Genomic DNA, 15,081 nt, shown 5'->3' with positions numbered 1-15,081 from the left:
TAATGCTATTGCTAGTAATTTGTAAAAATAATAATAATAATAATAATAATAATAATAATAATAATAATAATAATAATAATAATAATAATAATAATAACAAATAATAATAATAAAAAAGAACTTTTGTTTTTAGTCAGGAAAATCTGTAGAAAAAGCACGTTGTGTTTAAAAAAGTAATGTGTTCATGTTATAGAAGGTTTATTCACATTGGATGGGTGCCGATACTTATGAATGAATCAAAATCTAGGATGAAAGATTCTTGGGTTAATTCATCCAATCAATGAATATGAGTGAAAGATTTGATTAATTTAGTAATAATAATTTTGAGACCAAAAAAGCGGTTTTAGTCACATGAACTATAGGAACCTACAGAGATTTTAGTTTTTAACTTCCCTGTGTTACTACAGAGGACTGTTTTATTAAAAGGTGACTCATTTTATTCCCAGGGACAGTGTATGGTTATTATCGTACCTTTGCAGTTCTTCTCCAAACTGCTGCCACCATGTTTGGAAGCACACAATTATGTCTGTGCCCTGTAGCAAGTTTCTTTTCACTGAGACTCAAACCTGTTCCAGTATGAATGTGAGCACAATGCAAGCAGGGTGTGTTAAGGTTGGAGTGGAAGAACTCGAGCGTCCTGCACAGAGCCCTGATGCCAACAGCAATTAAGACCTTTGGAATGAACTGGAACACAGAGTGAACCCCAGGCCTCCTCGCCTGACATCAGCGCCTGATCTCACTAATGCTCTATAGTATTAGATAATTAAAACAAATCTCCATCTACAGCCTAAAGCCAAAGCCTTTACTATGAATATGGAATTGTATGTTCAAAAAGAATATAATGTAATGATTAGGTGGCCACATTAGGTTATGTTATGTATTTATTTATTTTAATCCTGCAGTACAGTGCCATCTAGTGGCCAATAATCTGAAGTACATCTTTTCCCTCCTCCCTATTGGCATTGATACAAACCCCGCCTCCTATGCTATAATTCGTTACGTTGTCCAAGAAACAACCAATCACAAAGTAGAATACGGGATGACTCGCACTACAGGTAGGAAAAAACTGAATCCGTCTGCTAGTCATCCCGTATTCTACTTTGTGATTGGTTGTTTCTTGGACAAAGTAACGAATCATAGCACAGGAGGCGGGGTTTGTATATGAAAAAAAAAAAGCTGTACTTCAGATTATTGACCACTAGATGGCACTGTACTGCACGTTTACTGCAGGACTCGCACTACGGGTTGGAAAAAAAATGTATCCGTGTGCTAGTCATACCGTATTCTACTTTGTGATTGGTTGTTTCTTGGACATCGTAACGAATCATAGCATAGGAGGCGGGGTTTGTAAAAAAAAAGCTGTTCTTCATATTATTGGCCACTAGATGGCACTGTACTGCAGGTTTACTGCAGGACTTGCACTACGGGTAGGATAAAAAATCCGTGTGCTAGTCCTTTGATGAAATAACTTCCGTTTTGTACTGGTAGTGCTTCCGTGTGAACGTCCAATCAGATCCTGTCGTGACTTTTGTTATGGCTGTGTTTGTTTGGAGCGGCTTTATAACGAAGCAGCAGTAAAATGTCGAGCCGAGCGCTGAGGAGACTGAAAGGGAAACAGCGGGGACAAGAGGACATCAACATCCAGGACCTGAAGCTGGGCGCTGGAGAAGGAAAAGGAGCAGAATTAGTGGAGGAGGAAGAAGAGGAAGAGGAGGAGGAGGAGGTTATACAGCCGGCCAACAGCAGCCACAAAGCCAAGAAAATAAGGAGCAAAAATCAGAATAATATCAACAACATTTATGAACTGGTCAGAGTTTAACGGTGTCTAACATTTAATATGTACATTTATATCACAATTAGTCACTTAAAGCCTGAACTGTTTTTAAAGTAACGTCACTGTCAGGTTCTCATGCTACCTTCAAGTGTCCTCTGATTTACTGTTAAATACGGTTTAGTCGTAATTCAAGACTTATTACAAGTCCAACAAAGACAAGCCTTGTACAACTGTGTAGTCATAATAATAACTGTGTAGTAGTAGAAGTAATAATAATAATAATAATATAACAATACTAATCTAATAATAATGTAAGTATATATCAATTAATAAGTAGATTAATACTAATCTAATAATAATGTAAGTATATATCAATTAATAAGTAGATTAATACTAATCTAATAATAATACTGTAATAATAATAATGTACATAATATAATAATTATATATCAATTTATAAATATAATATAATACTACTACTACTAATAATAGTAACATAATATAAAAATAACAATATAATAATAGTAATAATAATATAATAATAATAATTAGAATAAATCTTACACAAACGCTCTACCTTAACTTATTTTTCCCAACCAATCAGAATCAGAAGGTATTTGGTATTAGGTTTAGTTTTGCAAAACTTCCAGTACACGGAGACAACAACACAAATAATAAAAAATAAGATGGGGGGGGATAAATATAAAATACACGTATGTAAATAGAAATAGATTAAGAAATAAATTAAATTGAAGTGCAACTGTTAGATAGAACTGTTCGGGGAAAATCTGCATTTGTTTAAGAGGTGTATAAAAATCCTGTAAATGCTGAAAACCATTTGCATCCTAATCGTGTTCGTGTGTGCTTATGTGATTACGTACGACAAGACAAACTCATGTAAAACCTCAACAGCATTACATCACTGACTTACAGCATGTTTAGCCTTTACCTTGATCATTCATTTCAAGCTCCCAGCTTTGCACTTCAACCTTTTAGGGAGTTTTGTGGGTGTCGCCACATGCAAATGAGCGAAACGTTTTTCAGTCAGAAAATTTTAATTCAGTTTACAGCTATAAACATAAAAACGTAAAATTGGTATTAAAATATTGATAAATAATCAACAGTTTTAATGACATGATATGAGAAATCTAACATAGAAATAGTGGAGACTTTAACCGCTGGATCTCCAGCATGCAATAAGTTCGTAGAGTTAATAGTTAGAGAGAACGTATCTTTCGGGATAGACTGGTGCTGTCACTAAGCGGGAAATCGTCTGCACTTTTAAAAAGAGCGTCCGCCCGATGTTCCAGCAGCATGTTAAAAGTAGTAGCTTCAGTTTGATCATTTTCAAAGTCTAACCTTCATAAACTCTTTAGGTTTTAGAGAACCAGACCGTGTTCTCCAGGGTTTGGCTTCTCGCCTCAACGTCTCGTCTCACCTTTCATTTGCACTGGAGGTTTGACTCTTGTTTTTCTTGTGTCCTGAATTACAGATTGGTGAAGCAGCTGATACCGACGGCAACAAAACCCAGAGTGACGAGGAGAGAGTCTCGGTACCAGTAAAGCAAGAAAAGGTTTATAAGTATTTTAAATGTAAATAATTCTGTCTGTTTGTGTGACAGGTTAAAAAAAGAAGCAGAAAATCTACATATTTAATTCAGATGTCATTAGAGAATTATTTCAAATGTATTAATTAAAGGATTCGTGTAATACTTCGTGCCGTCTAGTGTATTACAATAACAATGAGAACAGTCACAAGACTCCCTGAGATGGAACGTGCTTACGTCTGCTTTGTGACTTGCTTTTTAAAGACATTTTTGTTTTACTTTTTTTTTTCAGTCTGACTCCAATGAAAAGACAAGCAATAAGAAAAAGAAGAGGAAGAAGAAGAGGAAAAAGGCAGCTGCTGCAGACGCACCGGTATGATTGTGTTTTATTTTTTCTTCTTCTTCTCACTTATTGACCTCTGTGGTCCTGATTCATCAGTCATTTTGTTCAGTCGTGGGTTTGCAGGACAGTTGGTTTTGTATTTAGTCACATCGAAAAAAATCTCAAAGACAAGAATGGATTTTTCAAAAACGGTCCTGTGAACAATTTACGAATTAATTTGTTCGTATTTATCATTATTATAATGATTAGGGCCCGAGCACCGACTGGTGCGAAGCCCTATTGTTTTTACTCGGGTTTATTATTATTATTTTATTTATTTATTTAAATTTTTTGCACACATTGGCCAATTGGGGTCCCTTAACATGCTCGAAAACTCTTGAAATTTGGCACCCACGTCAGAGTCAGGCGACACTAGGCTTGGGCAAAGGCTTGGGCAAATGCTGGAATACGGGCGTGGCAGGGGGACTCTGTAGCGCCCCCTGTAATGCAAAAACAAACATTTGTGCACAGATCGGGCAATTATGTATGCACATGTACGAGAGTTGGTACACATATATCGACCTGAACAACTTTCGTGCTCTAAACTATGAGCTCCGCCCAACAGGAAGTCGGCCATTTTGTATTGTTTTATAAGTGCATGCGGTGAACTTTTAAATAGTCCTCCTAGGGAATTCATGCGATTGACACCAAACATGGTGAACATGATACCGAGACATTGCACTTGCTAAATTGCGAAGGGATTTTTGATATCTCGAACGGTACAGTCATGGCGAGGCGACTAAGTTATGGCGAATTCAGAGAAACAGGAAATGTCTAATATCTAAAGCAAAAAATGTCTTATTGTGATGACACGCGGTGTGTATGTTCGGCCAAGGATTCCGATCGCATCGATGTGCCTATTGTGAATCTCGGACATAGCGCCACCAACAGACGCCAGGAAGTGTGTCAGTCACAAAGGTTGTCTAAATGTGGGGTTTAATTTACCTACAATCCCCAAATGGGTCAGTAACAACATAAAATAGTCCACTGATATTTACCCACTTGATGCACTTGCCCACTGTGCATTGTTTTCTGGGAGGCACCGTATAGCGATAAAAAAACGTGCGAGGGCCCACCATCACTGCTATATTTTATCATTATATTTGTCTTCCCTGTATATCAGTACATGAGTATTTAGTGTGTGTGTGTGTGTGTGTGTGTGTGTGTGTGTGTGTGTGTGTGTGTGTGTGTAGGAGGAGCCAGATAAAGGTGACGACATCGACGCTTTACTAAAGACCATAGAGAAGGAGAACAGTTTGTCAGTTCAGACTGAGGATGGTGGAGTTTCAGGACACAGACCTGTGCTGTATGTTGAACACAGGTAAAAGTGTCTTCGTCATAACGGATTAAATCTCCAATGGCCTGATTTTACTCTCAAAGGAACACAAGCACGTTTTAATAGAAATTAAGTACACGTTCATGTCTAATTCAAGTATTCCTAGACGATCTTATACATTTCTTCCGTCAGTTCTGATCTCATTATAACAGATTTGTGTATATTATATATTACGCATGTTTCTTGCCCCGCCCCTTTGTTTGATCCGTTTCTTTGCTGACAAATGTGGGCGTGGCCTCATTTTTCTGTAGCTGAAATGTTTAAACTAGAGCGTGTGACTTATTACTTTATATATCTGTAAATCTTCAGTAGAGACAGTTAGATATAAACGAATACAAATCAGGGTGAAATTGTTTTTGTTTGTTTGTTTGTTTTTGTTAAAGAATTTACATTATCTGCTCTTTAGGAATCTGAACCCTGAGACTGAATTAAAGAGATATTTTGGAGCTCGGGCTGTGCTCGGAGAACAAAGGTGTGTTTTTATTTGGTTGTTTTGTTTATATGCAGATATCCATGCTAAACCAGCTTCACTTTTCAGTATTCTGAATGAAATGTGTGTGTGTGTGTGTGTGTGTGTGTGTGTGTGTGTGTGTGTGTGTGTGTGTGTGTGTTATAGCTGTCGATATTTCTCATAATGTGTGCAATCATAATAGAAATCTTTGCCTTTCTTTCTTTGTGTGTGTTCAGTTTTAAATGTGAGGTCTTCTGCTTATCGTGTGTGTGTGTGTGTGTGTGTGTGTGTGTGTTTGTGTGTGACATTCAGACCCAGGCAGAGACAGAGGCAGTTTCATCGCAGCACATGGATGACTTCCCCTAAAGACACGTGGGCTCGCTTTAGTCGACCAGGTAAAACCAGACAGCGGTCGGATTTTAGTCTCTCACTTTATTCATAATCCTGTGGAGGTTAGAGAGAACGATTACTTCTTATTTTCTTATTGCTTAGTAACATACAGGGCAATTAGCAAGCACAATAACAGGATGATTTGCACTATACAGTATACACATGACAGTATGGGGCAGCGGTGGGCTCAACTGGTTAAGGCTCTGGGTTGTTGATCGGAGGATCAGGGTTCAAGGCCCAGCACTGCCAAGCTGCCACTGCTAGGCTCTTGAGCAAGGCCCTCAACCCTCCTTGCTCCAGGGGCGCTGTATCATAGCTGCCCCTGCACTCTCACACCAACCCTCTCAGTTGGGATATGTGAAGAAAAGAATTCCACTGTGCTGTAATGTATATGTGGTGATAATAAGGGCTTCTATACTTCTTTCTGACATATTTGTTATTTTATTTAAGTGCAGATGAAGATCTGCATGGACGCAGATTAAATAATTCTCCACATGAATGATCTCATTTTCTGCCTCTCTGCCTTCTCAAGGTATTTCCATGGGTCTGCTGGAGTCCACAGGCGGCCTCCAGTTCTTTGCGTTCGAGCACAGCCGCGATTACCAGCAAGTCCAGTTCAAGTTCCTCGATGCTGTGGAGTCTATGGATCCTAACAACATTGTGGTAAATAAATCAGGGCCTGTAGTCCTTAGATCGGTCCTAACTAGACGTACTTTCAGCAAGCGGACGTTTGTGTCACATTTATGTTTGTGGAACGTCCATGAGACAAGTTAGATCTTGTTTAGATTCGTGTCGCCAGAGATTTAGACTGACAGCAGAACCTCTGGACTCTATGGCAGTTTTTATTGGAAAAGGAACCGCCCAAGATGGTGTCTGAGTGACGTGTAAAGCAACCAATCACACTTCGTTTTGTTCAGCATCACGTTTAGGGGCGTGAACATGTAAAGTCGATGTCCCTATAAAAACAGACCATCGTGCAACCACAGATAGTTTATTTAAGAAACTCGTGCAAATGAGGCTGTGAACTTCACAGCATTTGGAAACTCCAGTGTTTAGCTGATCCAAATAAGCGCTCATTGTCACAGTGGTAAACACAACATCTTTGTTCTTCCATGAGAGAAGTAGAGCGTCACCACGGCTTTGTTTCCAGGCGGGTTGTTAAAAAAAAGCCACACACGTGTCTCTCGGAAAACCCGAAGAATCCAACCAATCAGAGTACGACTACAAAACTTCGGAGGCGTTTCTAATTTTGTGTCCCGTATGTATCCGACGTTCGGGAAATGCTTTGGTGTGACGTCCGATACCGAGACTAGTCTTTTGTTCCCTCTAACACTGACACCTACACTCTGGTGTAATGATGGTTAAATGACTGTCTTTTAACAGGCACTGTTACAGCTGAACCCCTACCACATCGACTCCCTGCTGCAACTCTCTGACGTGTGTCGCATTCAGGAGGACCAGGAGATGGCCAGAGACCTGATCGGTGAGATTGTCTCTGCGTTTGTATTTTGGAAATCTGCACCTGATACCCACAGTAAAGCCGCCTTCACACTGCACACGACAAACGGAAACGACTGTCGGATTTCGCCCCCTAGTGGCAATCGCACGGAATGTACAATATGATCGTGTAGACGTCAACATGGGAGAGAAGCTAATTCTCGCGGTCTCTGAAAACCCATTACTATATGATCCAACTCTTGAATCATACAGAGATGTTTACAGGAAAAATGAAGCATTTAAGCTAGTTGCCGAGAAATCCAGAAAGACCGTGAATAATTTTTGAAGAAACATGGACATGACATTAAAAAGAATACAATATAAATATTAATAATTTATTACTTTTTTTATCATTAAAAATGTATTTAAAACAAAAAGATTGTTTTTGATAAAGTTTAAAAATGACTAAAGTTAATATTAATACTTTTCAATAATTCTTATCACCTCGCACACAAGAACCTGATTGGATATCATTGGAATACGTCACATCCGGTCGGCATATCGGATGTGGTGTATTCGCACAAGTTCAAATTATTTAACGGATCCGAAAAATACGGATCCGCGGATGGTCGGCACCTCACGCAGCGCCTTTGCGACTTTCCATAGGAAATAAATGAGTCCCGGTTTTTTCGGCCATCGTTTGTCGTGTGCAGTGTGAAGGCAGCTTAATGTCGTCACTATAAAAGGCTAAACTACTGAATTAAGCCTCTTCATTTATTATATGAGCGCCTGGACTATTGCATCGTGTCATTTGACTCATGTAACCTCTACACACTTGTGCGATTCGAAACAGAATTTCAAAATAGGAGCACACGGATCCTGACGTCGTAGTTAGGATGATATCCGTAACCTTCTTTTATAAGTTAATTGAATAGTACAAAATAGGAGAGTGTGAATTTCTCTTCTTATCCCATAACCCCTGCAGCTCAGACCCTTAAATACAGGCATCATGGTTGTTATAAACACGACTCTGCGTTATTCAGATCGATTTGTACACATTTTTTTCATAACTCTAATTTGTTGCGTGCGGCATGTTCGGCTGAGCGATGATACGATTATCTAATTAAATCGACTCGTTTAAATGAAACTGACTTAGGAGTCGATCTGTCAGACTGGCTGTGCAGTAGCAAAGAAATAAAGTAAAAATAGTGTCTCTCAGCAGCAGGAAGTGTTTAATAGGGTCTGCAGTGGTGGTTGTATGATGGTTGGGAAGGGTTTGATCGGTGCAGGTAAGTGTACTGATGCTCCATTAAGACAGAACCTGATCATCATCATCATCATCATCATCATCATCATATTTTCTCACAGTGTTTACTTGCTATTCCAGACAGCGAGACCGCTAGTCAGGACGCTCTCTATCGTCCCCCTGTATAAGGGGTTCTGTGAGCTGCTAAAGGGAAACGGGTTGACGACGTAGACACGAGACTCGCACTGACTCGTACACCAGTGAACATCGATGCCTCTGGCAGGAGCGTATTGGTGATTGTTCAGAAACTAAACCTGGTATTCTTCAGTAATCCTTCTCAGCGTTTTTCCTTCTCAGAAGATGAGATGAGAAATGTGTTTGGTTTCAAAAGCACTAACAAGCTCTGATTTTGTTTTATAAAGCATTCAGCTCTTTGTCCTAAAAGCTCTCCTCGTTCATTAGTGTGCTTTCTCTTCAAGAATGGAAATTATATTACGTCCTATATTTATGTCCTGTTTTTTATGCTTTTCTTTTCGTGTGTGTGTGTGTGTGTGTGTGTGTGTGTGTGTGTGGGTCTGTGGTCATCAGAGAGGGCTTTGTACAGCTTTGAGTGTGTGTTCCACCCCATGTTCAGCCTCACCTCAGGGACCAGCAGGTTGGATTACCGAAGAACAGAGAACAGGTTTGTGTCTCTCTTCCTCAGATCTGAATCTCACCATCATCACTGTTGGTTTTTCTGGTTCTTTCCAAAGTAATTTCTTTACCCAACACCATAGAAACTACCATCAAGCCCTGAATTAGCGTCTCCACTCAAGAGACCTTACTTAATTATTTAAGTATTTTGGAATGAATGCGAACAAATGGTCCGACTCGGGTTAGGGGTTTTCTCCTGAAATAGAATAGAAGGAATATAAGGTAAACATGGGAGCTTTCTGTAACATCCAGAATAATGAAAGGGATAAAAATGTTCAGTGGTAAATGTGAACATCTTTTTCTTCTTCTTCTACTTTCGTCTTTTCCCGTTAGGGGTCACAACAGCGAATCATCAGTTTCCACCTAATTCTATTCTCGTCATCCTCGACTCACACCAGTTACCTTCATGTCCTCGTTTAACACATCCATATATCTCCTCTTTGTCCTTCCTCTTGACCTCTTACCCTCAGCTCCATCTCCAACATCCTTCTACTAATATAACCATCTCCCTCCTCTGTACATGTCCAAACCATCTCAATTTAGTCTCTCTGTCCTTGTCCCCAAAACAGACAACCTGAGCCATCCCTCTGATGAGCTCGTCCCTAATCCTGTCCATCCTCATCACTCCTAAATATAACCACAACATCCTCATCTCTGCTACCTCCATCTCTGCCTCATGTCCTTTCCTCACTGCTACAGTCTCTAACCCGTACAGCAGAGCTGCTCTCACTACCGTCTTCTACACCTTTCTTTTCAGTCTTACTAACACTCTTCTGTCTCACACACACACACACACACACACACACACACACACAACACTCCTGACACTCTTCTGTCACACACACACACAACACTCTTGAAACTCTTCTGTCACACACACACACACACACACACAACACTCCTGACACTCTTCTGTCACACACACACATACACACAGCACTCCTGACACTCTTCTGTCACACACACACACATACACACAGCACTCCTGACACTCTTCTGTCACACACATACAACACTCCTGACACTCTTCTGTCACACACACACACACGCACACACACACACACAACACTCCTGACACTCTTCTGTCACACACACACACGCGCACACACACACACACAACACTCCTGACACTCTTCTGTCTCACACACACACACACACACAACACTCCTGACACTCTTCTGTCTCACACACACACAACACTCCTGACACTCTTCTGTCACACACACACACACAACACTCCTGACACTCTTCTGTCTCACACACACACACACACACACACAAAACACTCCTGACACTCTTCTGTCACACACACACACACAAAACACTCCTGACACTCTTCTGTCACACACACACACACACAACACTCCTGACACTCTTCTGTCTCACACACACGCACACACACACACACACAAAACACTCCTGACACTCTTCTGTCTCACACACGCGCACACACACACACACACACAACACTCCTGACACTCTTCTGTCACACACACACACGCGCACACACACACACACACACAACACTCCTGACACTCTTCTGTCTCACACACACACACACACACACACACACACACACACACACACACACACACACACAACAACACTCCTGACACTCTTCTGTCTCACACACACACACACACACACAACACTCCTGACACTCTTCTGTCTCACACACACACACACACACACAACACTCCTGACACTCTTCTGTCACACACACACACACACACAACACTCCTGACACTCTTCTGTCTCACACACACACACACACACACACAACACTCCTGACACTCTTCTGTCACACACACACACACACACACACACACACACACACACACAACACTCCTGACACTCTTCTGTCACACACACACACACAACACTCCTGACACTCTTCTGTCACACACACACACACACACACACACACACACACACACACACACACAACACTCCTGACACTCTTCTGTCACACACACACAACACTCCTGAACTCACCTCTTTTCCACACTCCCTGTCACACTGGACAGTTGACCCCAAATACTTAAACTCCTGCCCCTTCTTGCCCACAGAACCCAGTAACTTCACTGTTCTACTTCCCTCCCTCTCGTTCATACACATGTATTCTGTCTAAGGTTAATGTGAACCTCATGTTTTGAATATTTCTCTGTAACAGCACACTCATTTCAAAAGTGGTTTTATCCTGACATGCTTATTTACACAGAGTGCCAATAATAACGAAGCCCTTCATCAAACTTTTTCAAAGCTTTGTATTTTCAGGATCAATGGATTGTCAGTTTTATTATTCTGATAACACTAAGATCTTTTGTTTTGACGTCTCTGTGCAGAGCGTTCTATCTGGCGGTTTATAAGCACATGATGTTCCTGGAGAAAAGAGGATGTCCACGCACCTCTCTGGAGTACTGCAAACTTATCCTGAGGTACAGCTCGTTGTCCAGTTCTCAGTGTGACGCTTGTCTTCTGCCTGTGAAACACATGATCTGCTTTAATCAACTGGTTTATTAATAGCTGAAGGTGTGCGTGTCTGTGTGCGTGTCTGTGTGCGTGTCTGTGTGCGTGTCTGTGTGCGTGTCTGTGTGCGTGTCTGTGTGCGTGTCTGTGTGCGTGTCTGTGTGCGTGTGTGTGTGCGTGTGTGTGTGCGTGTGTGTGTGCGTGTGTGTGTGCGTGTGTGTGTGCGTGTGTGTGTGCGTGTGTGTGTGCGTGTGTGTGTGCGTGTGTGTGTGCGTGTGTGTGTGCGTGCGTGTGTGCGTGCGTGTGTGCGTGCGTGTGTGCGTGCGTGTGTGCGTGCGTGTGTGCGTGCGTGTGTGCGTGCGTGTGTGCGTGCGTGTGTGTGTGCGTATGTGTGTGCGTGCGTGTGTGCGTGCGTGTGTGCGTGCGTGTGTGCGTGCGTGTGTGCGTGCGTGTGTGCGTGCGTGCGTGCGTGCGTGCGTGCGTGTGCGTGCGTGCGCGCGTGTGTGTGTGCGCATCTGCGTGCACGTCTGTGTGTGTTGTGTCTGTGTGTGTTGTGTCTGTGTGTGTAGTGTTGTAATGTAACGGAGTACAAATACTTTGTTACTGTACTTAAGTAGAAATTTCATGTATCTGTACTTTACTTCTCTATTTAAATTTATGTCAACTTTCACTTTTACTCCTAGATAAAATGTAAACTTTTACTCCGCTATATTTCCACTAAGCATCTTCGTTACTTTTTACTACAAAATAATATCAGAAGAAATGTGTGCGACTGCAATAAGGGAGGTTTGGCTAATCACTGTTCCTAGATTGCATTACACACATACTGTACACACGCTCTACAGGGAAGCACAGGTACGCGCAGTCAGAGCTGGAGGTGTTTATCTATAACGTTAATCGGCTGAAATTTTACTTTTTACTTTTACTTCAAATACTTAAGTACATTAAATATCAGAAAATGACTTTTGATACTTAAGTACAGTAAATATCAGATACTTTAAGACTTTAAGATACTTTGAGTAATATTCTAAAAGGTAACTTTCACTTCTACCAAAGACTTTTTCTAGTACGATACTTGTACTTTTACTCGAGTATTGTTTTCTAATACTTTATACAACACTGGTTGTGTGTGTGTGTGTGTGTGTAGTCTGGACCCGGATAACGATCCTCTGTGCATGCTGCTGCTGATCGATTTCCTGTGTCTGCGCTGTCGGGAATACAGCTTCCTCATCCGACTGTATGACGAGTGGGAGGTAAGACGCCTGCAGAGATCATCTCTACCTGTCTGTCAGTAAGAAATACACATTTGTCGGTGTGTTGTTTCGGGAAAAGAATCAACAACACGGCTTTGTGTTAAAGCAGATTTCAGTTACACACAGAAGTCGAAACGCACATCACAGCGATTTGATTTTTCTCTTTCGAGCTACATTCAATATTATGAGTCATCTGTAAGACGTTCCCACTTACAATCCTATTCCTGTTATCACCTATGTTATAGCGCTTGTATAAAATTCCACCGGCGGTCACATTCCTCCGAAAACCCGACAACACGAATCTTACTGTACGCTGACATTAAAGATGCTTTTTCTAAATGAATAAATAAATAAACATGATGGATGATAAGGATTGATCGTGCACCATACAAGTCCCTGTGTATGTTGTTACCGTAGAAACAGTAACGTATTAGAATGAGCGCGTTAATAAAAGCTTCTTATGGAATGTTAATCTACGCCTTTCAACCAATCAGGTTCAAGAATTTAGCAGCGTGAAACAGACATCGTTCACCTTTTTATTCTTTTCAGTCTTTTTCAATACTGTGTCCAAATAAATCGAAGTTCACTTAAGCGTGGACTTAGAAGTAGTGTTCATCATCATCATCATTCATTCATTCATTCATTCATTTTCTACCACTTTTATTCGAACTTCTCTGGTCACGGGGAGCCTGTGCCTATCTCAGGCGTCATAGGGCATCGAGGCAGGATACACCCTGGACGGAGTGCCAACCCATCACAGGGCACACACACACACACACTCTCATTCACTCACACACTCACACACTACGGACAATTTACCAGAGATGCCAATCAACCTACCATGCATGTCTTTGGACCGGGGGAGGAAACCGGAGTACCCGGAGGAAACCCCCGAGGCACGGGGAGAACATGCAAACTCCACACACACAAGGCGGAGGTGGGAATCGAACCCCCAACCCTGGAGGTGTGAGGAGAACATGCTAACCACTAAGCCATCATGCCCCCATCATCATCAACATCATCATCATCGTCATCATTATTTTTTCCCTTAGATGACTGTTCATGGTAGTTCTTGTGTCTAATCGAGAGCTAAGTGACACAATTCGATTTATTGTTTTTGTTTTTTAGGCACATCGGAACCTGTCCCTGCTGCCTAACTTTGCCTTCTCTGTAGCTCTGGCTTGCTATCATGTGAGTCAGCAAGAGGAGACGACACCCGAGGATAGCCAAAGCATGAAGATCAGATCCGACACACTGCTTCAGAATGCGCTTATCTTCTTTCCTGGAGGTGATACACACACACACACACACACACACACACACCTTATATGGATGCTTGGCATTATTCGTTGTCCACTGAACAGAACCCAACACCGATACTCCTGGACGTCAGGGTTACAGGATGCTTGTAAGGTGCGCGGGTATAAATCGGTGTGTGACTGGTTTGGCTTTGTGAGTATGATGGAACACTATCGTACTCGCCGCTCCGCAATACTGGGGGGAAAATATTGGAGTATTTTGGAATGGCTGATGAAAAAGAATCAAAACTTGAGTTGAATTGTCCAGAGACAGGATTTTGGGATTTCAGAGGAGCTTTTAACCCTGCGTTTGTGTGTTTTACAGTGCTGATGCCTTTGTTGGATCATTGCTCGGTCCAGCCCGATGCTGCCGTGTCGTCTCACGCGTACTTTGGTCCCAAAAGTCGCTTGGGGTAATTATTTATGTTCACAGTCACAGTGTTTTATCTAATGTTAATATTAGATTCAGCTAGAGTTTGGTCTCTCTCTCTCTCTCTCTCTCTCACTCTCTCTCTCTCTCTCTCTCTCTCTCTCCCCAACTCTCTTTCTCCCTCTTCATCTCTCTCTTCCCATCTCTCTCTCTTGTGCTCTCTCTCTCTCTGTCTCTCTCTCTCTTTCCATTTTTTAGGCAGCTGCCTGCTCTGTTGGAGCTCATGGGTCTGTACGTGGGTCGCTGTCACAGCCTGTGGAAGGAGGCAGGAGTGATGCTGTGGATGGAGGGAAACGTTCGGGAGGTGTTGAGGAGGGTCGATGAGAAGGACCCGCTGGTGGACGATGCCCAGAACAAGTAAGAACCACAGACATTT

At 41.8% G+C, this 15,081-nt stretch overlaps 1 protein-coding gene across 1 annotated transcript in view; it reads left to right on the top strand.

Moving 5' to 3' along the window:
- The first annotated feature begins 1,477 nt into the window (after positions 1-1,477).
- The window catches only part of tcf25 (transcription factor 25 (basic helix-loop-helix)), an 18,301-nt gene continuing 4,697 nt past the window's right edge, over positions 1,478-15,081 (top strand). The window contains exons 1-14 of the mRNA XM_047822593.1: positions 1,478-1,807; positions 3,267-3,347; positions 3,613-3,693; positions 4,896-5,023; positions 5,445-5,510; positions 5,802-5,884; positions 6,412-6,542; positions 7,263-7,362; positions 9,151-9,244; positions 11,601-11,693; positions 12,872-12,977; positions 14,106-14,265; positions 14,601-14,688; positions 14,904-15,062. Of these exons, the coding sequence (XP_047678549.1) occupies positions 1,580-1,807; positions 3,267-3,347; positions 3,613-3,693; positions 4,896-5,023; positions 5,445-5,510; positions 5,802-5,884; positions 6,412-6,542; positions 7,263-7,362; positions 9,151-9,244; positions 11,601-11,693; positions 12,872-12,977; positions 14,106-14,265; positions 14,601-14,688; positions 14,904-15,062 (1,598 nt within the window). The 5' untranslated portion in view covers positions 1,478-1,579. The remainder of the gene's footprint in view (positions 1,808-3,266; positions 3,348-3,612; positions 3,694-4,895; positions 5,024-5,444; positions 5,511-5,801; positions 5,885-6,411; positions 6,543-7,262; positions 7,363-9,150; positions 9,245-11,600; positions 11,694-12,871; positions 12,978-14,105; positions 14,266-14,600; positions 14,689-14,903; positions 15,063-15,081) is intronic.

Source organism: Tachysurus fulvidraco, chromosome 13 (assembly GCF_022655615.1).
Source record: "Tachysurus fulvidraco isolate hzauxx_2018 chromosome 13, HZAU_PFXX_2.0, whole genome shotgun sequence".
Classification (NCBI taxonomy): Eukaryota; Metazoa; Chordata; class Actinopteri; order Siluriformes; family Bagridae; genus Tachysurus; species Tachysurus fulvidraco.
This window is presented reverse-complemented; position numbering and strand designations above follow the sequence as displayed.